The 18350-nt window shown below is 41.8% G+C and overlaps 1 protein-coding gene across 1 annotated transcript; it reads right to left on the bottom strand.

Annotated features, from left to right (window-relative positions):
• Window positions 14044-15609, bottom strand: LOC109228122. The gene is made up of 4 exons (XM_019393301.1): window positions 15434-15609; window positions 14511-14671; window positions 14170-14399; window positions 14044-14109 (listed from the first exon to the last, which is right to left on the bottom strand). Exons 1-4 carry the CDS (start codon window positions 15607-15609, stop codon window positions 14044-14046), a joined length of 633 nt encoding a protein of 210 aa, XP_019248846.1.

Genomic DNA, 18350 nt, shown 5'->3' with positions numbered 1-18350 from the left:
TTGATTGTGAACATTATGTCTTAATGGGTATTGCATATAGATCTGTATATTTGGACCGGGCTACGTGCCGCATCAGGGTTATGTTATGATGAGATTCTTTGTGGTTATTACGTGTGTTTTGCTTCTCCCTCGTGGGATGGATTCATATCATGGTACAATTGAGGTTGTACTCGACGAACTTTCCGGATAGTTATCCCACTTGGTTATGTTTCCATTTTAAGCTATATTCCACTTGTTACTTGTTGGGTGCAGATGCATCATATATGGCTCTAGGTGGAATCGGGTGTGGCATGTTGGTCGAGCGACTTATATTGGGTGAGATAAGGTTGTTAGACCTGGAAATCATACAATCGGATTGAGATAAGTTATGTTTAGAAAATGTCATCTGTCAGCTTAGAATTTTGCAATGGTTCTTGTCGGGCGAGAGAGCTCCATGACCTATTGACCTGGAGAGTGGTTATGAATTTCTGCGTGTTTCTTTCATCAATAGTTGTATTGCGAAGGTTCAAAAAGGTTTTTATACAATATGAGGTATGTTGTTGGTACCTGATTTGGTAGTGACCAGCTATTACATTCTGAAGAAATTACTTTGAGTACACGAGTTATATGGTACATCGTGCGATTATATCTTGGAATATGGTTATGGCTTGATGTACCTTGTTTAGACTATTGTGATGACCTGGCCGATTGTTTTGTGAATTTTAGCCCCGTTGCCCCTATTTGATGTCTTATATATGTGTATTTGTAGTTACGTGACTTGTCGGGGTGGTTGGTTTTGTTTTGAGGATGTTTTGGATTTAATTGGTACACTTAGTCCCTTAGTTGAAGGCTTAAACTGTAAGAGTTGACCGGAGTTTTACTTTTGTGTAGACGACTTTTGAATGCTATTTTAATGGTTTCAATAGATTCATATGGTGATTTTGGACTAAGGTGTGTGTCCGGATTTGGATTTGGATGTTCCTAGGTGATTTTTTACTTGAATTGGTGAAAGTTGGAAGGTTGACGGTTTAGAAGGTTGATAGGTTTGACCGAGGGTTGAATTTGTTGATATCGGGTTTGGATTGTTGTTACAGGAGTTGGAAAGGTCCATTGTATTATTCGGGAGTTGCTTGCAAAATTTGAGGTCATTTCGAGTTGTTTAGGCATGTTCGGCGTAAGTTTTGAATTTGGAAAGTTGGATTAGTTTCTTAGGCTTGAATTGAGGTACGATTGGTGGTTTTGATGTTATTTTATGTGATTGGGGCCTCGATTAGGTCTGCATTATTTTTTAGGATTGGTTGGTATGATTGGACGGGGTCTCGGGGGCCTCAGGTGTGTTTTAGATTGATTTCGGATTATTTTGGACTACGTTGCATTGCTTAAGAGGCTCTAGTTCTGGTGCTTTCACACATTCAAAGGCTAGGCCACAGGTGTGAGTCCGCAAATGCGGGCATGGAGCCACTGAAGTGGACTGGGATGGATCCTGGGGATGACCGCAAATGCGGAAGGCTGGACACAGGTGTGAGTATGCATTTGCGATGAATGACCGTAGATGTGGGTGCGGAAGTGCGATGGGTTAGCCACAGAAGTTGTAGGTTGGGATTTGAGTGTAGGTCGCAGATGCAAGCAGAGCAGAGTCACAGGTGCGGGCAAGTGTCCGCAAATTAGTTGGGCAGATTTATTCTTCGAAGGGTTTTGGTTATTTCTCATTTTAGGAGTTGTGAAGCTCGATTGGAGGCAATTTTTGGAGGGGTTTTCATCACAATTGAAAGGGTAAGTAATCCTTAATTTATTTTGGTGTTAGATACTGATTAACCATAGATTATTACACCTAATTTATATGAATTAAAGGTGGAATATGGAGGGATTTTGGACTATGATTTTGAAGAGTGAAAATTGATGATTTGAGGGTCAATTTGAGGCTGGAATTAGATGAAATACATATATTTGGACTCGTAGCAGAATAGGTGTTCGGGATTTATGTGTTTGGTCGGGTTTCGGGGTGTGAGCCCGGGTTGAATTTGTGTAATTAATTCAAGATCTTAGCTTTATTGATTGGAATTATTTTCAATGGCTTTTATTGAGATATTAAGTTATTTTCGCTAGATTCGAGCCGTCCGAAGGTTGATTCACACAGGAAGGGCTTTTCTAGAGTACTGACTTAGCTTGATTGAGGTAAGTATCTTACTTGAACTTTTTTGAGGCACTAGTTGCCTGAGTTATTTGTGATAGCTATGTGCTATGGGTGGCGCACATGTGAGGGGTTGAGCCCATGTGCAAGCACCGGGGTAATATTCAGGCTCAGGGTAGTACTTAGGCTATAACATGCCTTGAATTGATTCTAAGCTTCATGATGTTATGTTTTCTTGTGTTGGTACCTCTTGTGAGCTATTTGAGTCATCTTTGAGGTTGGACATAGGTTAATCTCCTGATCTAAAGATAATTGCTACTTTCATGATGTAAATGCCTGATTTGAGTTGTGGTAGCACACTGCCCACATGCCTACACCTTATCATGTCACTTATACCAGTCCATGGGTGTGAAATTTGATATCCATTGTTCATGTACATGTATTCTTGTATATCAGTATTTTTTGTGTGTTATGAATTGTACTGGTAGCACGTGACCATGCTGTGTGGATTGTGATTTTAGCACGTGACCACGCCATACAGATTGTGATTATTAGCACGTGCCAAGCCGTGAGGATTGTGATTGCTAGCACATGACCACGCCGTGGATAGTGATTATTAGCACGTGATCTCATTGTGCGGATTGTGATTGTTAGCAAGTTACCATGCCATGCAGATTGTGACTGTTAGCACGTGACCAGGCCGTGCAGGTTGTGATTATTACCACATCACCACATCGTGAAGCCGATATTTATGGCATGTAACTACGCCGTGCGTCGTGTGGCTATGGATCCATCCCCCTATGGTCCCCCCTCATGTCTCTCGCGATGGTGTACACACGATATGAGGAAAGCTGATAAGTGGTTTGGTTCGATTTTTGAAAATATAAGAAAAGACTAGCCACTGTTTAATTTTGTTATTGCATTTCATCTTTACTTGCAATTTCCTTGGTTGTTTACCTGATTTATTTGCATATCTTCTTTATATGTTGGATTGTTGACTTAGCAGAGTACGTTAAGTTATCATGTGCACTGGGGTGGTTTTATCTGCGATTCATGACTTGATCATAATATTGTTATGTACTTGTTGGATTTATGAACTGTACAAGTGATTAGTGAGTATATTAATAATTCTTGCTTCTATTACCTCATCGAGTTTATTTATGATACTTGCTAAGTATATGGGTTGGTTGTACTTATACTACACTTTATACTTAATTGTGAAGATCCAGGTACAGGACCGAGACACCAGTAGCTAAGGCTTCTTGCTAAGTTAATATTTCGAGAGACGAGGTAGAGCTGCATCTCGACCGCAATCTTGGCATCTGTTTTCATTTTGTACTGTCTTTCGTTCAAACAATATTGTTATGTGGTATTTTAGAGTTGTATATTCGATTTAGCGCTCGTGACATTGTATTTATCATTTTTGGGGGATTATTCTATTTTGACGTAGTTATTTATATTATTGGCATTAGACTCGTACTATTTATGTTAATTCCATGGTTATGTTTCGTTTATGTTATGTTTGGCTTGCCTAGCAAGTGAGTTAACCGCCATCACAAACGGTTGGTGGTTTTGGGTCGTGACAAGTTAGTATCAATACCCTAGGTTCATAGGTTCTACGGGTCATGAGCAAGTTTAGTAGAGTCATGCGGATCAGTACGAAGGTGTCTATACTTATCTTCGAGAGGCTACCGAATTGTTAGGAAAACTTCGCTTTCCTGCATTCGTGTCATGTAGATTTGTTAATTCCAAAGTTTGAAACTTTACTCTTTTATTCTCTCACAGATGGTGAGGACATGTTCAGCTGGATAGGGCAGGCAGGTAGCAGTGCAACCAGTCAGGGCCGCGAGAGGTCGGGGCCAAGGTAGAGGCCGAGGTGGGGCTCGCACTGCAGCTAGAGCAGCACTTGTGGAGCCACCAGTTGCTCCATTAGAGGAGCAATTTCCGGATATTGTGGAGCCGGTGGGACTAGCTCTAACATCGTCAATGTATGTTGCTATACCAGAACATCAGGAGGCTTTGGCCCAGATTTTGAGTGTTTATACGAGCTTGGCTCATGCGGGTATGATACTAGTTAGCCATAGTTCATACAATTCTCAGCTAGTTCAGTCATCATTTAGTGCGGTACTGGCATAGAGTTCTTAATGTACCTCATTTTCTCAGGGTTCCACATGTAGTTATTCGGGTTTTCAGGATTAGAAAACTCGTAGAAGGGGCTGTTTCGAGTGTGGAAACTTGAGCCATTTTATGATATTGCCCTAGACTTCTTATTAGGGTCCCACAGTAGAGCTTGCAGCCTATGATTTCAGCACTAGTAGATACATTAACCGTACAGCCAATTGGGGGTGGGGATAAGTCAGTTCGAGGTTGCCCTAGAGGGGAGGTTGGTCAGGCACTGGTCAGGCACGTTGCTATGCATTTCCTGCCAGGCCACAGGTAGTTTCTTTTGACACTGTGATCATAGTTATTGTTTCAGTGTGCCACAGGGTGCCGCAGTGTTAATTGACCATGGTTCTACTTATTCTTATATGTCGTCCTATTATGCTCGTTATTTGGATATGCCACGTGATTCTTTAGATATGACTGTTCATGTATCTAGACCGGTGGGTGATTCTATAATGACGTATCATGTATATCGGTCGTGGGTGGTTACCAACTGGGGATATGAAATTAGAGTTAATCATTTTTTGCTTAGTATGTTGATTTTGAGGTGATTTTGGGTATGGATTTGCTATCTTCCTACCATGCTATTCATGATTTTCATGCGAAGACCACGACATTGGTTATGCCGGGATTACCTAGGGTAGAGTGGAGATGTTTGCTTGACAACACTCCTAGTAGAGTGATCTCATATTTGAAGGCTCAACAAATGGTTTAGAAGGGGTCTTTGGCATATTTGGCCTTCATGAGGGATGTTAGTGTTGATACCCTACTATAGAGTCAGTCATAATAGTGAGGGAGTTTCTAGATGTGTTTCGTTCAGATCTGACAGGCATGCCACCCGACAGAGATATTGATTTTGTGTCGGGCACTCAGTCCACTCTATTCCACCATATCGCATGGCACCAGTAGAGTTGAAGGAACAATTACAAGAGTTACTTGATAAGGGATTCATCAGGCCTAGTGTGTTTCCTTAGGGTGCACCGATACTATTTGTGAAGAAGAAATATGGTTCTTTCAAGATGTGCATTGACTACGGGTAGTTGAACAGCATTACTATCAAGAACAAGTACCGAGTACTGTGTATTGATGATTTGTTTGATCAGCTTCAGAGTGCTAGCGTATTCTCGAAGATTGATTTGAGATCAGGGTATCATCAGCTAAAGATTAGGGCTTCAGATATTCCTAAAATAGCTTTTAGGACACATTATGGCCACTATGAGTTTTTGGTGATGCATTTTGGGCTGACCAATGCCCCAACAGCTCTTATGCACTTGATGAAAAGCATATTTAAGTCGTACCCTTCATCATTGTATTCGTTGATGATATATTAGTGTATTCTCGCAGCCGGGGGGATCATCAGCAGCATTTGAGGATGATGCTCCAAACTTTGAGGGAGAGGAAGCTATATGCTAAAGTCTCTAAGTATGAGCTTTGGTTAGTCTTGGATGAATTTTTGGGCCACGTGGTTTCTAGTAAGGGGATTAAGGAGGATCCAAAGAAGATTGAGGTAATTTAGAGTTGGCCCAGACCGTCTACTGCTATTGACATCCAGAGTATCCTAGCGTTGGATAGGTATTATCACTATTTTTTGTAGGGGTTTTCATCTACACCCCATTGACTAGACTGACACAGAAGGTTGTCCTATTAATATGGTTTGATTAGTGTGAGGAGATCTTTCAGAAGCTCATGACTGTCTTGACTACAGCTCCAGTTCCGGTTCGGGATCGGGTTCTTATATAGTCAATTATAATAATTCACGGATTGGCATTGGATGTGTGCTGATGTAGGAGGGTAAAGTGATTGCTTATGCTTCATATCAGTTGAAGTCCCATAAGAAGAACTACCCAGTGCACGATTTGGAGTAAGCAGCCATTGTTCACGTGCTCAAGACTTGGAGGAATTATATTTATAGGGTGTCTTGTGTGGTGTTCACCGATCACAAGAATCTCCATCACTTGTTCAAGAAAAAGGATCTGAACTTGAGGCAACAGAGTTAGAGCTATTAAAGGACTATAATATCACCATTCTTTATCACCTAGGAAAGGCCAACGTAGTAACCGATGCTTTGAGTAGGAAGGCTAAGTGCATGGGGAGTCACGCTTATATTCCAGTTGGGAGAAATCGTTAGCATTGGATGTTCAGGCTTTGGCCAATTGGTTTGTGAGGTTGGATATTGTAGAGCTTAGCAAGGTTCTTTGTGTTGTATGACGATCGTCCTTGTTTGAGCGCATCAAGGTATGTCAGTATGATGATACCCACTTTCTTGTCTAAAGGGACACGGTGCAGAACGATGATGATAAGGAGGTTACTATCCGTGATGATAGGGTATTGATGCTTCAAGGACGTATCCGTGCAGGTCGAGTTGAGTACATCATTTCATCCCCAAATAGACGGGCAGTTCGAGCATACTATTTTGATTTTGGAGGACATGTCACGAGCTTGTCATTGATTTCAGAGGATCATGGGGTCAGTTTCTACCATTAGCAGAGTTTGCGTACAACAAAATATATCTGTCGAGTATCTAGATGGATCCTTTGCAGGCCTTATATGGGAGACGGTGTCATTCTCCGACTGGTCGATTTGAGCTTGGGGAGGCTAGGTTATTAGGCACTGGTCCATGATGCTTTGGAGAAGGTGAAGTTGATTAAGGAGCAGCTTTGCACAGTGTAGTCCGGGCAGAAGAGTTATGCTGATAGGCAGGCTCATGATGTGGTATATATGGTGGGTGAGAATTTTCTACTAGAGTTTTGCCCATGAAGGGTGTGATGAGGTTCGGAAGGAAGGGAAAGTTGATTCCTCGATATTTTTGGCCCTTTTGAGGTGCTTGAGAGAGTTTGAGAGGTGGCCTACAAACTTGCCTTTCCACCTAATTTACTGGAAGTTCACCAAGTTTTTGATGTTTCCATGCTCCAGAAGTATTGTGGGGATCCATCACATGTATTAGGCTTCAAAATGGTGCAGTTGCACAAGGATTTAACTTATAATGTGGAGCCAGTGGCGATTTTGTACTGGCAGGTTTGAAAGTTGAGGTCGAAGAATATAACATCGGTGAAGGTTCATTGGCGAGGTTAGTCGGTCGAGGAGGCTACTTGGGAGACCGAGAAGGAGATGAAGAGTAGATATCCTCACCTTTTTGAGACTCCAGGTATGATTCTAGACTCGTTCGAAGATGTATAATTGTTTAAGAGGGGGAGAATGTGATGACCCGATCGGTCGTTTTATGTATTTTAGCTTTGTTTTCCCTATTTGATGCCTTAAATATGTGTATTTGGGGTTACGTGACTTTCCAGGGTGGTTGGATCTGTTTCAAGGTAGTTGTGGACTGAATTGGGACAATTAGTCCCTTTGTTGAAGGCTTAAGTTATATATGTGGACCAGAGTTTGACTTTTGTGTAAATGACTCTAGAATTGTATTTTGATGGTTTCAATAGCTTCATATGGTGATTTTTTACTTAGGTGTGTCCGTAATTGGATTTGGAGGTTCCTAGGTCATTTTAGCTTTAACTGGCGAATGTTTGAAGGTTTAGAAGGTTGGTAGGTTTGACCGAGAGTTGATTTTATTGATATCGGCTTTGAATTGTGTTTCCAGAATTTGTAATAGGTCCATTGTGTCATTTGGGACTTGCCTGAAAAATTTGAGGTCATTCTAAGTTGTTTAGGCATGTTCAGCGTCAGTTTTGAATTTTGAACTTTGGATAAGTTCCTTAGGCTCGAATTGAGCTATGATTCGTGGTTTTAATATTGTTTTATGTGATTTGAGGCCTCGAGTACGTCCGTGTTATGTTTTGGGATTGATTGTGTGATTGGATGGTGTCCTGGGGCCTCGAGTGTGTTTCGGATTGATTTTAAATTATTTTAGTCTATGCTGCATTGCTCAAGAGGTTCTGGTGCTTTCGCACCTGCGAAGTCTGGGCCACAGGTGTGAGTCTACAAATCCAGTCTTGGAGCTACAGAAGCGGACTGGCTTGGAGGCTGGGGAAGACTGCAAATGCGGAAGGCTGGGCGCAGGTGTGAGTCCGCATCTGTGATGAAGGACCGAAGATGCGGGTGCAGAGCCGCGATGGGTTGGTCGCAGAAGCAGGAGGTCGGGATTTGAATAGGGGTCACAGATGCGGGCTTCTATTTGTAGGAGAGGAGCTACAAGTGCGATCAAGTGTTCGCGGATGTAGGTTAGCCGGGCAGATTTATATTTTTAAGGGTTTTGGTTATTTCTCCTTTTTGGAGTTGTGGAGCTCGGTTAGAGGCGATTTTTGGAGTGCTTTTCATAAGACTTGAAGGGTTAAGTAATCCTTACTTGATTGTCATTTTAGATATTCATTACCCATAGATATTACACCTAATTTATATAAATTAAAGGTGGAATTGGGGGGTTTTTGGACTATGATTTTTGACAGTGAAAATGATAATTTGAGGGTCAATTTGAGGTTTGATTTGGATGAAACACTTATATTTCGACCCTGTAGTGGAATGGGTGTTCGGGATTTATGAGTTTAGTCGGGTTTCAGGGTGCAAGCCTGGGGCTGACTTTTTGGGTTGACTTTTCATAATTGATTCGAGATCTTATCTTTCATTAATGATATTGTTTCCTATGGCTTTCATTGATGATATTAAGTTATTTTGGTTAGATTCGAGCCGTTCGGAAGTTGATTCACGTAGGAAGTGCTTTCTAGAGTACTGATTTTGCTTGCTTGATTCACGTAGGAAGTGTGCACCAAGGTGGTTTTATCTCTGATTAATGACTTGATCATAAAATTATTCTGTACTTGTTGGATTTATAATTGGAAAGGTGATTAGAGAGTATCCTTTATAATTCTTTCTTCTATTACCTCACCAAGGTAGTTATGATACTTGCTGAGTACAGGGGATCGGTTGTACTCATACTACACTTTGCACTTTATTGTCCAGATCCAGGTGCTGGACCGAGCCACCAGTAGCTGAAGCTTGTTGCTGAGTTTATCTTTCAAGAGATGAGGTAATGTTCCATCTTGACCACAATCTTGGCATCTCTTTTCATTTTGTATTGGTGTCTTTCATTGAGACAATATTGATATGTGGTATTTTAGACTTGTATTTCCGATTTAGCTCTCGTGACTCTGTGTTTACCAGTTCTGTGAGATTATTGTATTTCAATGCAGTTATTTACATTATTGGCATTAGACTCGTAGTATATTTGTTAATTTTGTAGTTATGTTTCGTTTATATTAGGTTTGGCTAACATAGCAAGTGAGTTAGGTGCCATCACAGCCGGTTGGTGGTTTTGGGTCTTGACACTTATGCAGTGTATAGATATGAGAATCAGGTCTTATAAGGAATTCCAGATGTTGGAGATTTGATTCTAAGGTTTATGGACTAAGGTTGAATAAAGAATATTTAGTTAGGTTGTGTTTACAGCCTTATATAGATCGAGGTGATGTGGGATCAGTCATGGGTATGTGTATGGTGATTTTATGTAGTGATCCAATGGCTTAGGAACGACACTTGGCAGGTTCGAGGACGAACATATATTTAAGCGGGGGAGAATGTAATGACCCGACCAGATGTTTTTAGCATCGGAATTCCGTTTGGTAGTTTGAGGTCTTGAGTAGCTTCATATGATGTATTAAGACTTGCGTACGTGATGGGTTTTGATTTTCGGGAAGTTCGGGCTCAATTTAGAAGAGTATTTCTCAATTTTAAAGCTTTAAGTTAGAAGAGCTGGCCAAGATTTGAATTTTAAGTAAGCAACCTCAGATTTGTGTTTGGATGACTCCAATAGGTTCGTATGGTGTTTTTGACTTACGCGTATGTTCAGATTTATATTTGGAGATTCCTAGGATGATTTGTCTCTTTTTGTCAAAAGCTAGCAATTTGAAGGTTTGTAAGGTTAATAGGTTTGACTAGGAGTTGACTTTGATACTATTGGGTTTAGATTTTGTTCCGGGAGTTGGAATAGGTTCGTTACGTCATTTTGGACTTGTGTGCGAATATTAGGGTTATTCCAAGTTGGTTAGATGTGGTTCAACATGAGTTTTGAAAGTTGGAAGTTTAGTTAGTTCATTAAGCTTGAATTGAGGTACTATTTGTGGTTTTGATGTTATATGGTGTGATTTGTGGCCTCGAGTAGGTCCCTGTCATGTTTTGAGACTGGTTGGTATGTATAGACGGGGTCTCAAGGGGCTCGAGTGTATTTCGGATGAGTTTCAGATCATTTTGATCTTGTTTGGCAGTTCTGTAACTGGTGTTTCGTACCTATGGAGGATTGATCGCAGGTGCGGTGTCGCTTTTGCGGGATTTAGTTCACTTATGCGAAGAAGAGGTAGTTCTAGAGATTGTCGCTTCCACGCATGAGGGGGCGCAGGTGCGAGGTCGCACCTACGGTGTTCTGTTCGCAGATGCGAGTTTGAGACCTGAGATGAGAGGACGCTTTTGCAGAGCTTGTGGCGCAAATGCGAAGATGCGTTTGCGAGGTTTTGTGCGCACCTGCAGAGCAGCATATGCGATGCTTTGTTCGCAGATGCAAGATTGGTCAGATTCAGCTGGGTTCGCAAATGCGAGCAAGGGCTCGCTGATGCAAGGTCGTTGGTGCGCCGTTATTATCCATAGATGCGAATCTATGGGAACTTATTTTATTTCAAGGGTTGGATCATATTTCATTATTTTGAGATTTGGAGCTGAAATTGAGGCAACTTGTGAGGCAATTTTCACATATTTAGATTGGGTAAGTGATCTTGTCTCATATTTGATTATTATTCATGATTCTATTTTTGATTTTGGCATTTTATTGATGAGCCTAAGAGAGAAAAATTTGGGGGTTTTGCCAAAACATTTCTAAAGTGAAAAATGGAGATTCAAACCCCAATTTGGAGTTTGTTTTGGATGAAACTTGTATATTAGGACTCGTATATAAATGGGTGTTCGGGATTAGTTAGTTTTTGTTGGGTTCTAGGGTGCGGGACAGAGTTGACTTTGTTGTTGACTTTGAGTATTTGATTAAAGTTTGGACCTTTATCCTTTAGATTCGATTCCTATTGTCACGCCCCAACCTTGGGGAGCGCGACCAGCGCTCAACCGAGATACCTCAGTCAAGAAAGCATGTACAATGCTTTCTACCCGAAATTACCGGTGAATAAAGAGAAGATTTATTTCGTTAATTATAGACAATGAGAAGATCATTTGAACAACATTAATTTCATTTCCTTTAGAAATTCCATCAAGAGTTCCCAAAATATTACATTACACATTCATAGTTTAGGAGAGGAAACATGTGATACAAATACAACACCTTTAGTTTAACTTTCCCAAAACAAGATACAAACCACACTATGTCTACTGAGCCTTTAATGTGTACAAAAGAGTAGTATGATGGTACCGGCAACAAGGCTCCAGCTATACCTCTAAAACACTTTACATAGAGGGCAAAAGATACAAGACCCTGAAACAAAGTGGGGCTCATCAAATCAGCTGAGGAGAGGGTGTACTGCTATCACTAATCAATGCCACCTACTTTGGAACCACCTGCATCTATTAAAGATGCAACGCCCCCGGAAAAGGAGACGTTAGTACATATGGAATAGTACTAGTATGAACAACTAAACACCCTCTCAATCGAATGAGTTACAGTAAAATGAGAAGGAAACATGGAATCAATGAGAACCTTAAAACAATTTTAAAGTGCCAAGTTAGGAGAAAGATAAATTTCAAGTAGGTTTCAATATTTTAAGTTCGAAGATCTTTAGTGCTGATATACCATCGTGTTTTTAGCACGGAATTCGATCACGGCCCGATCGGCTAAGCCGTCTTACCCCAAGACACTCAATCACAACACCACCATGTGCATGGCATGGCGTCCGATCTCACCCCGATCGGCTAAGCCATCTCACCACAACACCGTGTGGGTCGACATCACTTTTAGCTAGAAATCATCTCATCCCAATTAAGTGAAAATATATCAACACGTCAATCTCATCACATCAACAGGGGGATCTTACCCCTCAACCTCTCCTACCCCGGAACGTGTAGTTTTGGCGTTAGGCTTATTTCAACCTACCCTTCCCCGGTGACTAAACGATAACCCAAAACATTTATTACACAAAGAATTTACAGTTCTTACATACATCTTTTCATTTCATTGGCACTACTGGACATAAGGGTAATTTTGTTCTTGGCACGTCGGTCATATTTCATATTTCATACTCACCCCTATAACTTTGAAGCATCATCATGGATTATCAACAATAAGTGAATTTTGAATCAAGACTTTAAGTATATATAGGAGCAATAAGCGTCTTAACCACATTGAGCTTCTCTTCCACATTAGGCATACTAACTTGCAATTGAAACATGATTTTTAAATCACAACACATTTGATACATTAGTCATACTAGATTACATTCTCGGAGGGAATCATGGTATGATGGGAACATTTTGGAACATATTTTGAGTACAAACATACTTCAACACAACACTTGTTTTAGAATAATCAAATTTATTAGTAAAGACTCGGAACATGAGAAATAAGAATATGAGCCAATCATAATCGCAACTTACGAGGACATCATGGGAATTCGATTTTAAAGAGGAGTTTAGCCAACATACCTCGCTTTAGCTTTCCATAAATTACTAAAATGTTATGGAAATCCTAGCGAATTCAATTTATTAGAGACATGACAAAGTTGAACAACAATTATGAAAATACTCGAGGGATAGGGAGTAGAATCACACTCTTCCCATTACCTACTTTCAGTCCAATCCTGAAATTAAGGGCTAGGGAGTTGAATCTGACCTCTTAGATGAAGTTCTTTTGAGCTTTTCCTTGTCTAATTTCAGGGCTTGAGCAAGGCTTTGATGTATGGAGATGTTAGGTGCCCTTCCTCCTCACTCTAGCTCCCTTCCCTTCTATCTAAATACCATATTTTTGCCTTCAAAACGAGCCCCAATGGCTTTTAATCAAAATGGGGCCGAGTTATAAAATAAGAAAATAGACCTTCCGAACTCAACTTTGCGGTCGCGGAGTGCACCACTGATCAAGTCTGCGGCCTGCAAAGTGGACCCCGAAATGGTCCTCAAAAATTGGGCTGGCCTGGTCCAGTCTGCGGCTTGGTCTGTGGCTAATACGCTAGTTATGTGGCCGCAGGATGGACTGCAGAATCACCCAACAAAATTCTTCGTGCAAACTCTGCGATAGAAATGTGGCCAGCAAAACGATTATGCGGTTGCATATTTGAACGCAAAACGACCTTCAAAAATTGGCCATTTTCTGCTTATTTCAACTCACCAATGCACTGTTCAACCCAAAATGTTCGTACCGCAATAAGCTTGCTCACCGCGAAGATTTTATACAACCCTCAAATACATTAGCCTAACTCGGCACCACGAAACCCCGGGTTCTAGGTGAAATTCTATGGGATTTTACATCCTCCACCCCCCCCCCCCCCCAGGATCAATCGTCCTCGAATGAGGGTCAAAATCTGCTATTAGAATCCATTGTGATTCAACTCATATTCACACACCAGCAGTTCCAAATTTGACTAACTCCCAAAATTTCCAGAAATTTTGCAAGAGTTTCCCATGTAACTGGGCATATCCATTTGTTAGATAATCCCAGAAACCTATCCTAATAGCACATACATAATCCAACGACCCAACATAACATGAAAACACATCAACCATGGCCTCACAGGCAATATATTATCAGAAAGGAACACAGTTAACATCAACTGTACAAGTGATACATAATTCATAGAAGTTAAGTTCTTAACATTTTCATAGAGCACAACAACCTAAACACAGAGTTATTCGAGAAAATGGGGGTACTTCTTCTTCATCTCTACATCGGCCTGCCAGGTGGCCTCTTTAACCTGCTGGTTTCGCCATAACACTTTCACGGAAGCAATCTCTTTATTCCTCAGCTTTCAAACCTGCCTATCAAGAATGGCAACTAGAATCTCCTCATAAGTCAATTCTTCACTAATATCAATGGTCTCAACCGAAACAATGAGTGTTGGGTCTCCAACTACCTTCTTCAATATTGATACATGAAACACAGGGTGTACTAACGACATCTCTAATGGTAGCTCAAGCTTGTAAGCCACCTGACCAATCCTTTGAATGATTTTGCATGGTCCGACATACCTCGGACTCAATTTCCCTGTATTACCAAACCACATTATACCTTTCATGGGGGAAACCTTCAAGAATACCCAATAATCCTCTTTGAACTCCAAATCCCTACGACAAACATCATAATAGGACTTCTGACAACTCTGAGAAGTTTTCATCCATTCCTTAATAATCTTAACCTTCTCCATAGCCTGATACACGAGGTCTGACCCTATCAACTCTGCTGCCCCAATCTTGAACCACCCAATGGGAGATCTACATCTCCTACCATAAAGAGCCTTGAACGGTGCCATCTCAATGCTAGCATGGTAATTGTTGTTGTAGGCAAATTCTATGAGTGGCAAATGATCGTCCCAGCTACCCTTGAAGTCAAGAACGCAAGCACGCAATATATTCTCAAGTGTCTGAATAGTCCGCTCTTCCTGCCCGTCAGTTGGTGGATAAGAGGTTGTGCTAAGATTCACCTGAGTACCCAAACCTTGCTGAAATTTCTTCCAAATATTAGTTGTGAACTGTGCCCCTCGATCTATGATAATAGAAACCGGAGTGCCATGCAGCCTAACTATTTACTTGATATATAACTGAGCATACTGTTCCGCTATGTCAGTAGCCTTAACAGGTAAGAAGTGTGTTGATTTCGTGAATCGATCCACAATCACCTAGATCGAGACAAATTTGTGAGGTGTGCCGGGTATTCCTACCACCAAATCCATATTGAACATCTCCCACCTCCATATTGGAAACTCGATGCTTTGCGCCAACCCACTGGGCCTTTGGTGTTCGGCCTTCACTTACTGACAATTTGGACATTTTGCCAAAAAGTCTACTACATTACTCTTCATATCATTCCACCAGTAGACTTCCTTAAGATCATGATACATCTTTGTAGAGCTTGGGCGCACGAAATACCTAGAAGTGTGAGCCTCGATCATGATTCTTTCCCGGAGACTATCTACATTCGGAACACATAATCGCCCTTGGTACCTTAGTGTACCATCATCCATGCCAAGATAATAAGTCATGGTCTTATGTTTACGAATCCCCTCCTTCAACTATACTAACAATGGATCGTTGTATTGCTTCTCCTTGACCTCCACTACAAGAGATGATTCAGCCGTATTTTGCACAATCACCCCACCTTCACTAGAGTCCGCAAGACGAACTCCCAAGTTAGCCAACCGATGAACCTCCTTGGCCAATGGCCTTTGATATGCTTCCAAGTGAGCCAAACTACCCATAGATTACTGGCTAAGAGCATCCGCCACAACATTAGCCTTCTCGGAATGATATAGGATATCGATGTAGTAGTCCTTGAGTAACACAAGTCATCTTCTCTACCTCAGATTCAATTCCTTCTGCTTGAAAATATGTTGAAGGCTCCTATGGTCCGTGAATATATCCACATGGACCCCATACAAATAATGACGCCGAATCTTCAATGCAGAAACCACCGCCGCGATCTCTTAGTCATGTGTTGGATAGTTCTTTTCATGATTCTTGAGTTGCCTAGAGGAATAAGCGATCACCTTGCTGTGTTGCAACAATACACACCCAAGTCTTATCCTTTAAGCATCGGAATATACCACGTACCCATCTATATCCTCTGGTAGGGTCAACACCGGTGCCGTAGTCAATCTTGATTTCAACTCTTGGAAGCTCTTTTCACAAGCATCTGACTATTGGAACTTAACCGCCTTCTGTGTCAATTAAGCCAACGGAGAGGTAAGAGTATAGAATCCCTCCACAAATTTCCTGTAATACCCAGCTAAGCCCAAGAAACTGCGAATCTCTATTGAAGTTGTAGGCCTAGGCCAATTCTTCACAGCGGCAATCTCTTGAGTATCAACCTTAATTCCTTCATTGGAGATGACATGACCTAAGAATGTGACAGATTCAAGCTGAAATTCACACTTCGAAAACTTCACATACAACTTGTGCTGATATAGAGTCTGCAGAACAGCCCTGAGATGATCGACATGGTCCTCTCGACTTCGTGAATATACAGGAATATCGTCAATGGACATTATCACAAAAGAGTCAAGAAAAGGCATGAATACTCGATTCATAAGATCTATGAAAGTTGCCGGGGCATTTGTTAGCCCAAAGACATCACCAGAAATTCAAAGTGCTCATACCGGGTCCTGAAAGTTGTTTTCGGAATATCTTGCTCCCTGATCTTCAATTGGTGATACCCGGATCTTAAATCAATTTTGGAGAATTACTTAGAACCCTGCAATTGTTCAAACAAGTCATCTAACCTTAGCAGTGGGTACTTATTCTTGATTGCGACCTTGTTGAGCTGCCGATAGTCAATACACATTCTTGGTAACCCATCTTTCTTCCTTACATAAAGGACCAGTGCGCCCTAAGGTGACACACTCGGCCGGATGAAACCCTTCTCTAACAAATCTTTCAACTACTCCTTTTGTTCCTTCAATTCTACCGGTGCCATTCTGTAGGGTGGAACAGATATAGGCTGCGTGCCTGGCATCACCTTGACTTCCTAAATCGAACTCCTTGTTTGATGGGATCCTGAGGAGCTCGTCAGGAAAGACCTCCGAAAATTCATTCACCACTGGCACAAACTCAAGTGTAGGTGCCCCAACATCGGTGTTTGTAACCCGGACCAAATGGTAAATACACCCCCTGTTGATCATCTTTGAGGCTTTAAGGTAAGAAATAAACTTACCCTTCGGCATCACATCATCCCCCTTCCATTCAATAACTGGCTCATTTGGAAATTCAATCCTAACAATTCTTGTTCGGCAATCAAGCTTAGCAAAACATGAATAAAGCCAATCCATCCCAATTATTACATCAAAATCAACCATCCCTAATTCAATGATATCGTCCATAGTGTCCCGACCATGCACCGTGACAACACAATCCCTATAAACTCGTGCGACCATAATAGAATCACCAATTGGAGTAGATACATAGAAAGACTCGTGAAGCTGTTTCGATTCTATCCTAAATTCCATAGTAACATAGGGGGCGACATATGACAAAGTGGAACTGGGACTAATAAGAGCATATACATCATGAGATTGGACAGTCAATATACCCATGACAACATCTAGAGAAGCCTCTGAACTCTGGTAACCCCTCATAGCATAGAAACGGCTGGGTCCTCCCGAACTCTGTGCACCACCCCTAGCTGCACCACGCCTTGCGGGTGCTAGAGTGCCTCAAGCTAGAGGAGGTACTGTAGGTAAAGTAGCTGCACAACTAGCTAGTTATGTCGTTCCGCTACCGACATTCTAGCGAAACGAACGGCAATCCCTCTGAATGTGACCCCTTATACCGCACCCATAGCATATGGTTTGGTCCATGAAGCAGGCCCCAAAATGCATCTTCCCACACTTGGGGCATGGGGGCCTCCACTGTTGCTCGAATCTCCCTCTAGGCCGACCCTGCTAGTAGGATCCCCTGTTGCCCTGACTGGGCTTGAAATGGCTCCACTAGTGCTGACTGGGCCATGATGGGTGTGCACTGACCGAAGGCTGAGCAAAGGACTGGGATGGCCCTGATGACCCTATCCTGAATGCTTACCTACCACCACTACCACCAGAAGAACCACCAAAGTTGCCCGCAAACTAGCCTTATTGCTACCCTCTTGCTCCATTCTATTCTTCAATTTATGGGTCTTCGTTTCTTGATCAAACGCCACCATCTCCCTATAGTTCATATTAGAATTCAAGGAAGTTGTAGCGGCATCATTAATAACCAAGGGGTTGAGGCCCTGCACAAACCGGCGCATTCTAGCCTCCATAATGGGCAACATGTAAATAGCATGCTTGGACAGGTGCGCGAATCTCATATGGTACTCCCACACACTTATGCTACCTTGTTTCGGGCATTCAAACTCGGCGGCACGGGCTTCCTTAGTCTCGGCAGACAAGAAATGATTAATGAAGGCATCGACAAAGTCACTCCACCTCATCGGAGGGCTCCCCTCCTCACGAGACTCCTCCCACAT

The sequence above is a fragment of the Nicotiana attenuata genome, chromosome 6, assembly GCF_001879085.1.
Source record: "Nicotiana attenuata strain UT chromosome 6, NIATTr2, whole genome shotgun sequence".
NCBI classification, from domain to species: domain Eukaryota; kingdom Viridiplantae; phylum Streptophyta; class Magnoliopsida; order Solanales; family Solanaceae; genus Nicotiana; species Nicotiana attenuata.
This window is presented reverse-complemented; position numbering and strand designations above follow the sequence as displayed.

Bases quoted from the DNA above. Each gene is read 5' to 3' on its own strand.
- LOC109228122 (XM_019393301.1), bottom strand. From the start codon at position 15,609: ATGGGTAGTTTGGCTCACTTGGAAGCATATCAAAGGCCATTGGCCAAG. The intron at 14,672-15,433 runs GTTAGTATAGTT...TTACCATGCTAG, and splicing joins AAGCAATACAACGATCCATT to CATTGAGATGGCACCGTTCA. The intron at 14,110-14,169 runs GTTTGAAAGCTG...CGAAACCAGCAG, and splicing joins TTGCCATTCTTGATAGGCAG to GTTAAAGAGGCCACCTGGCA.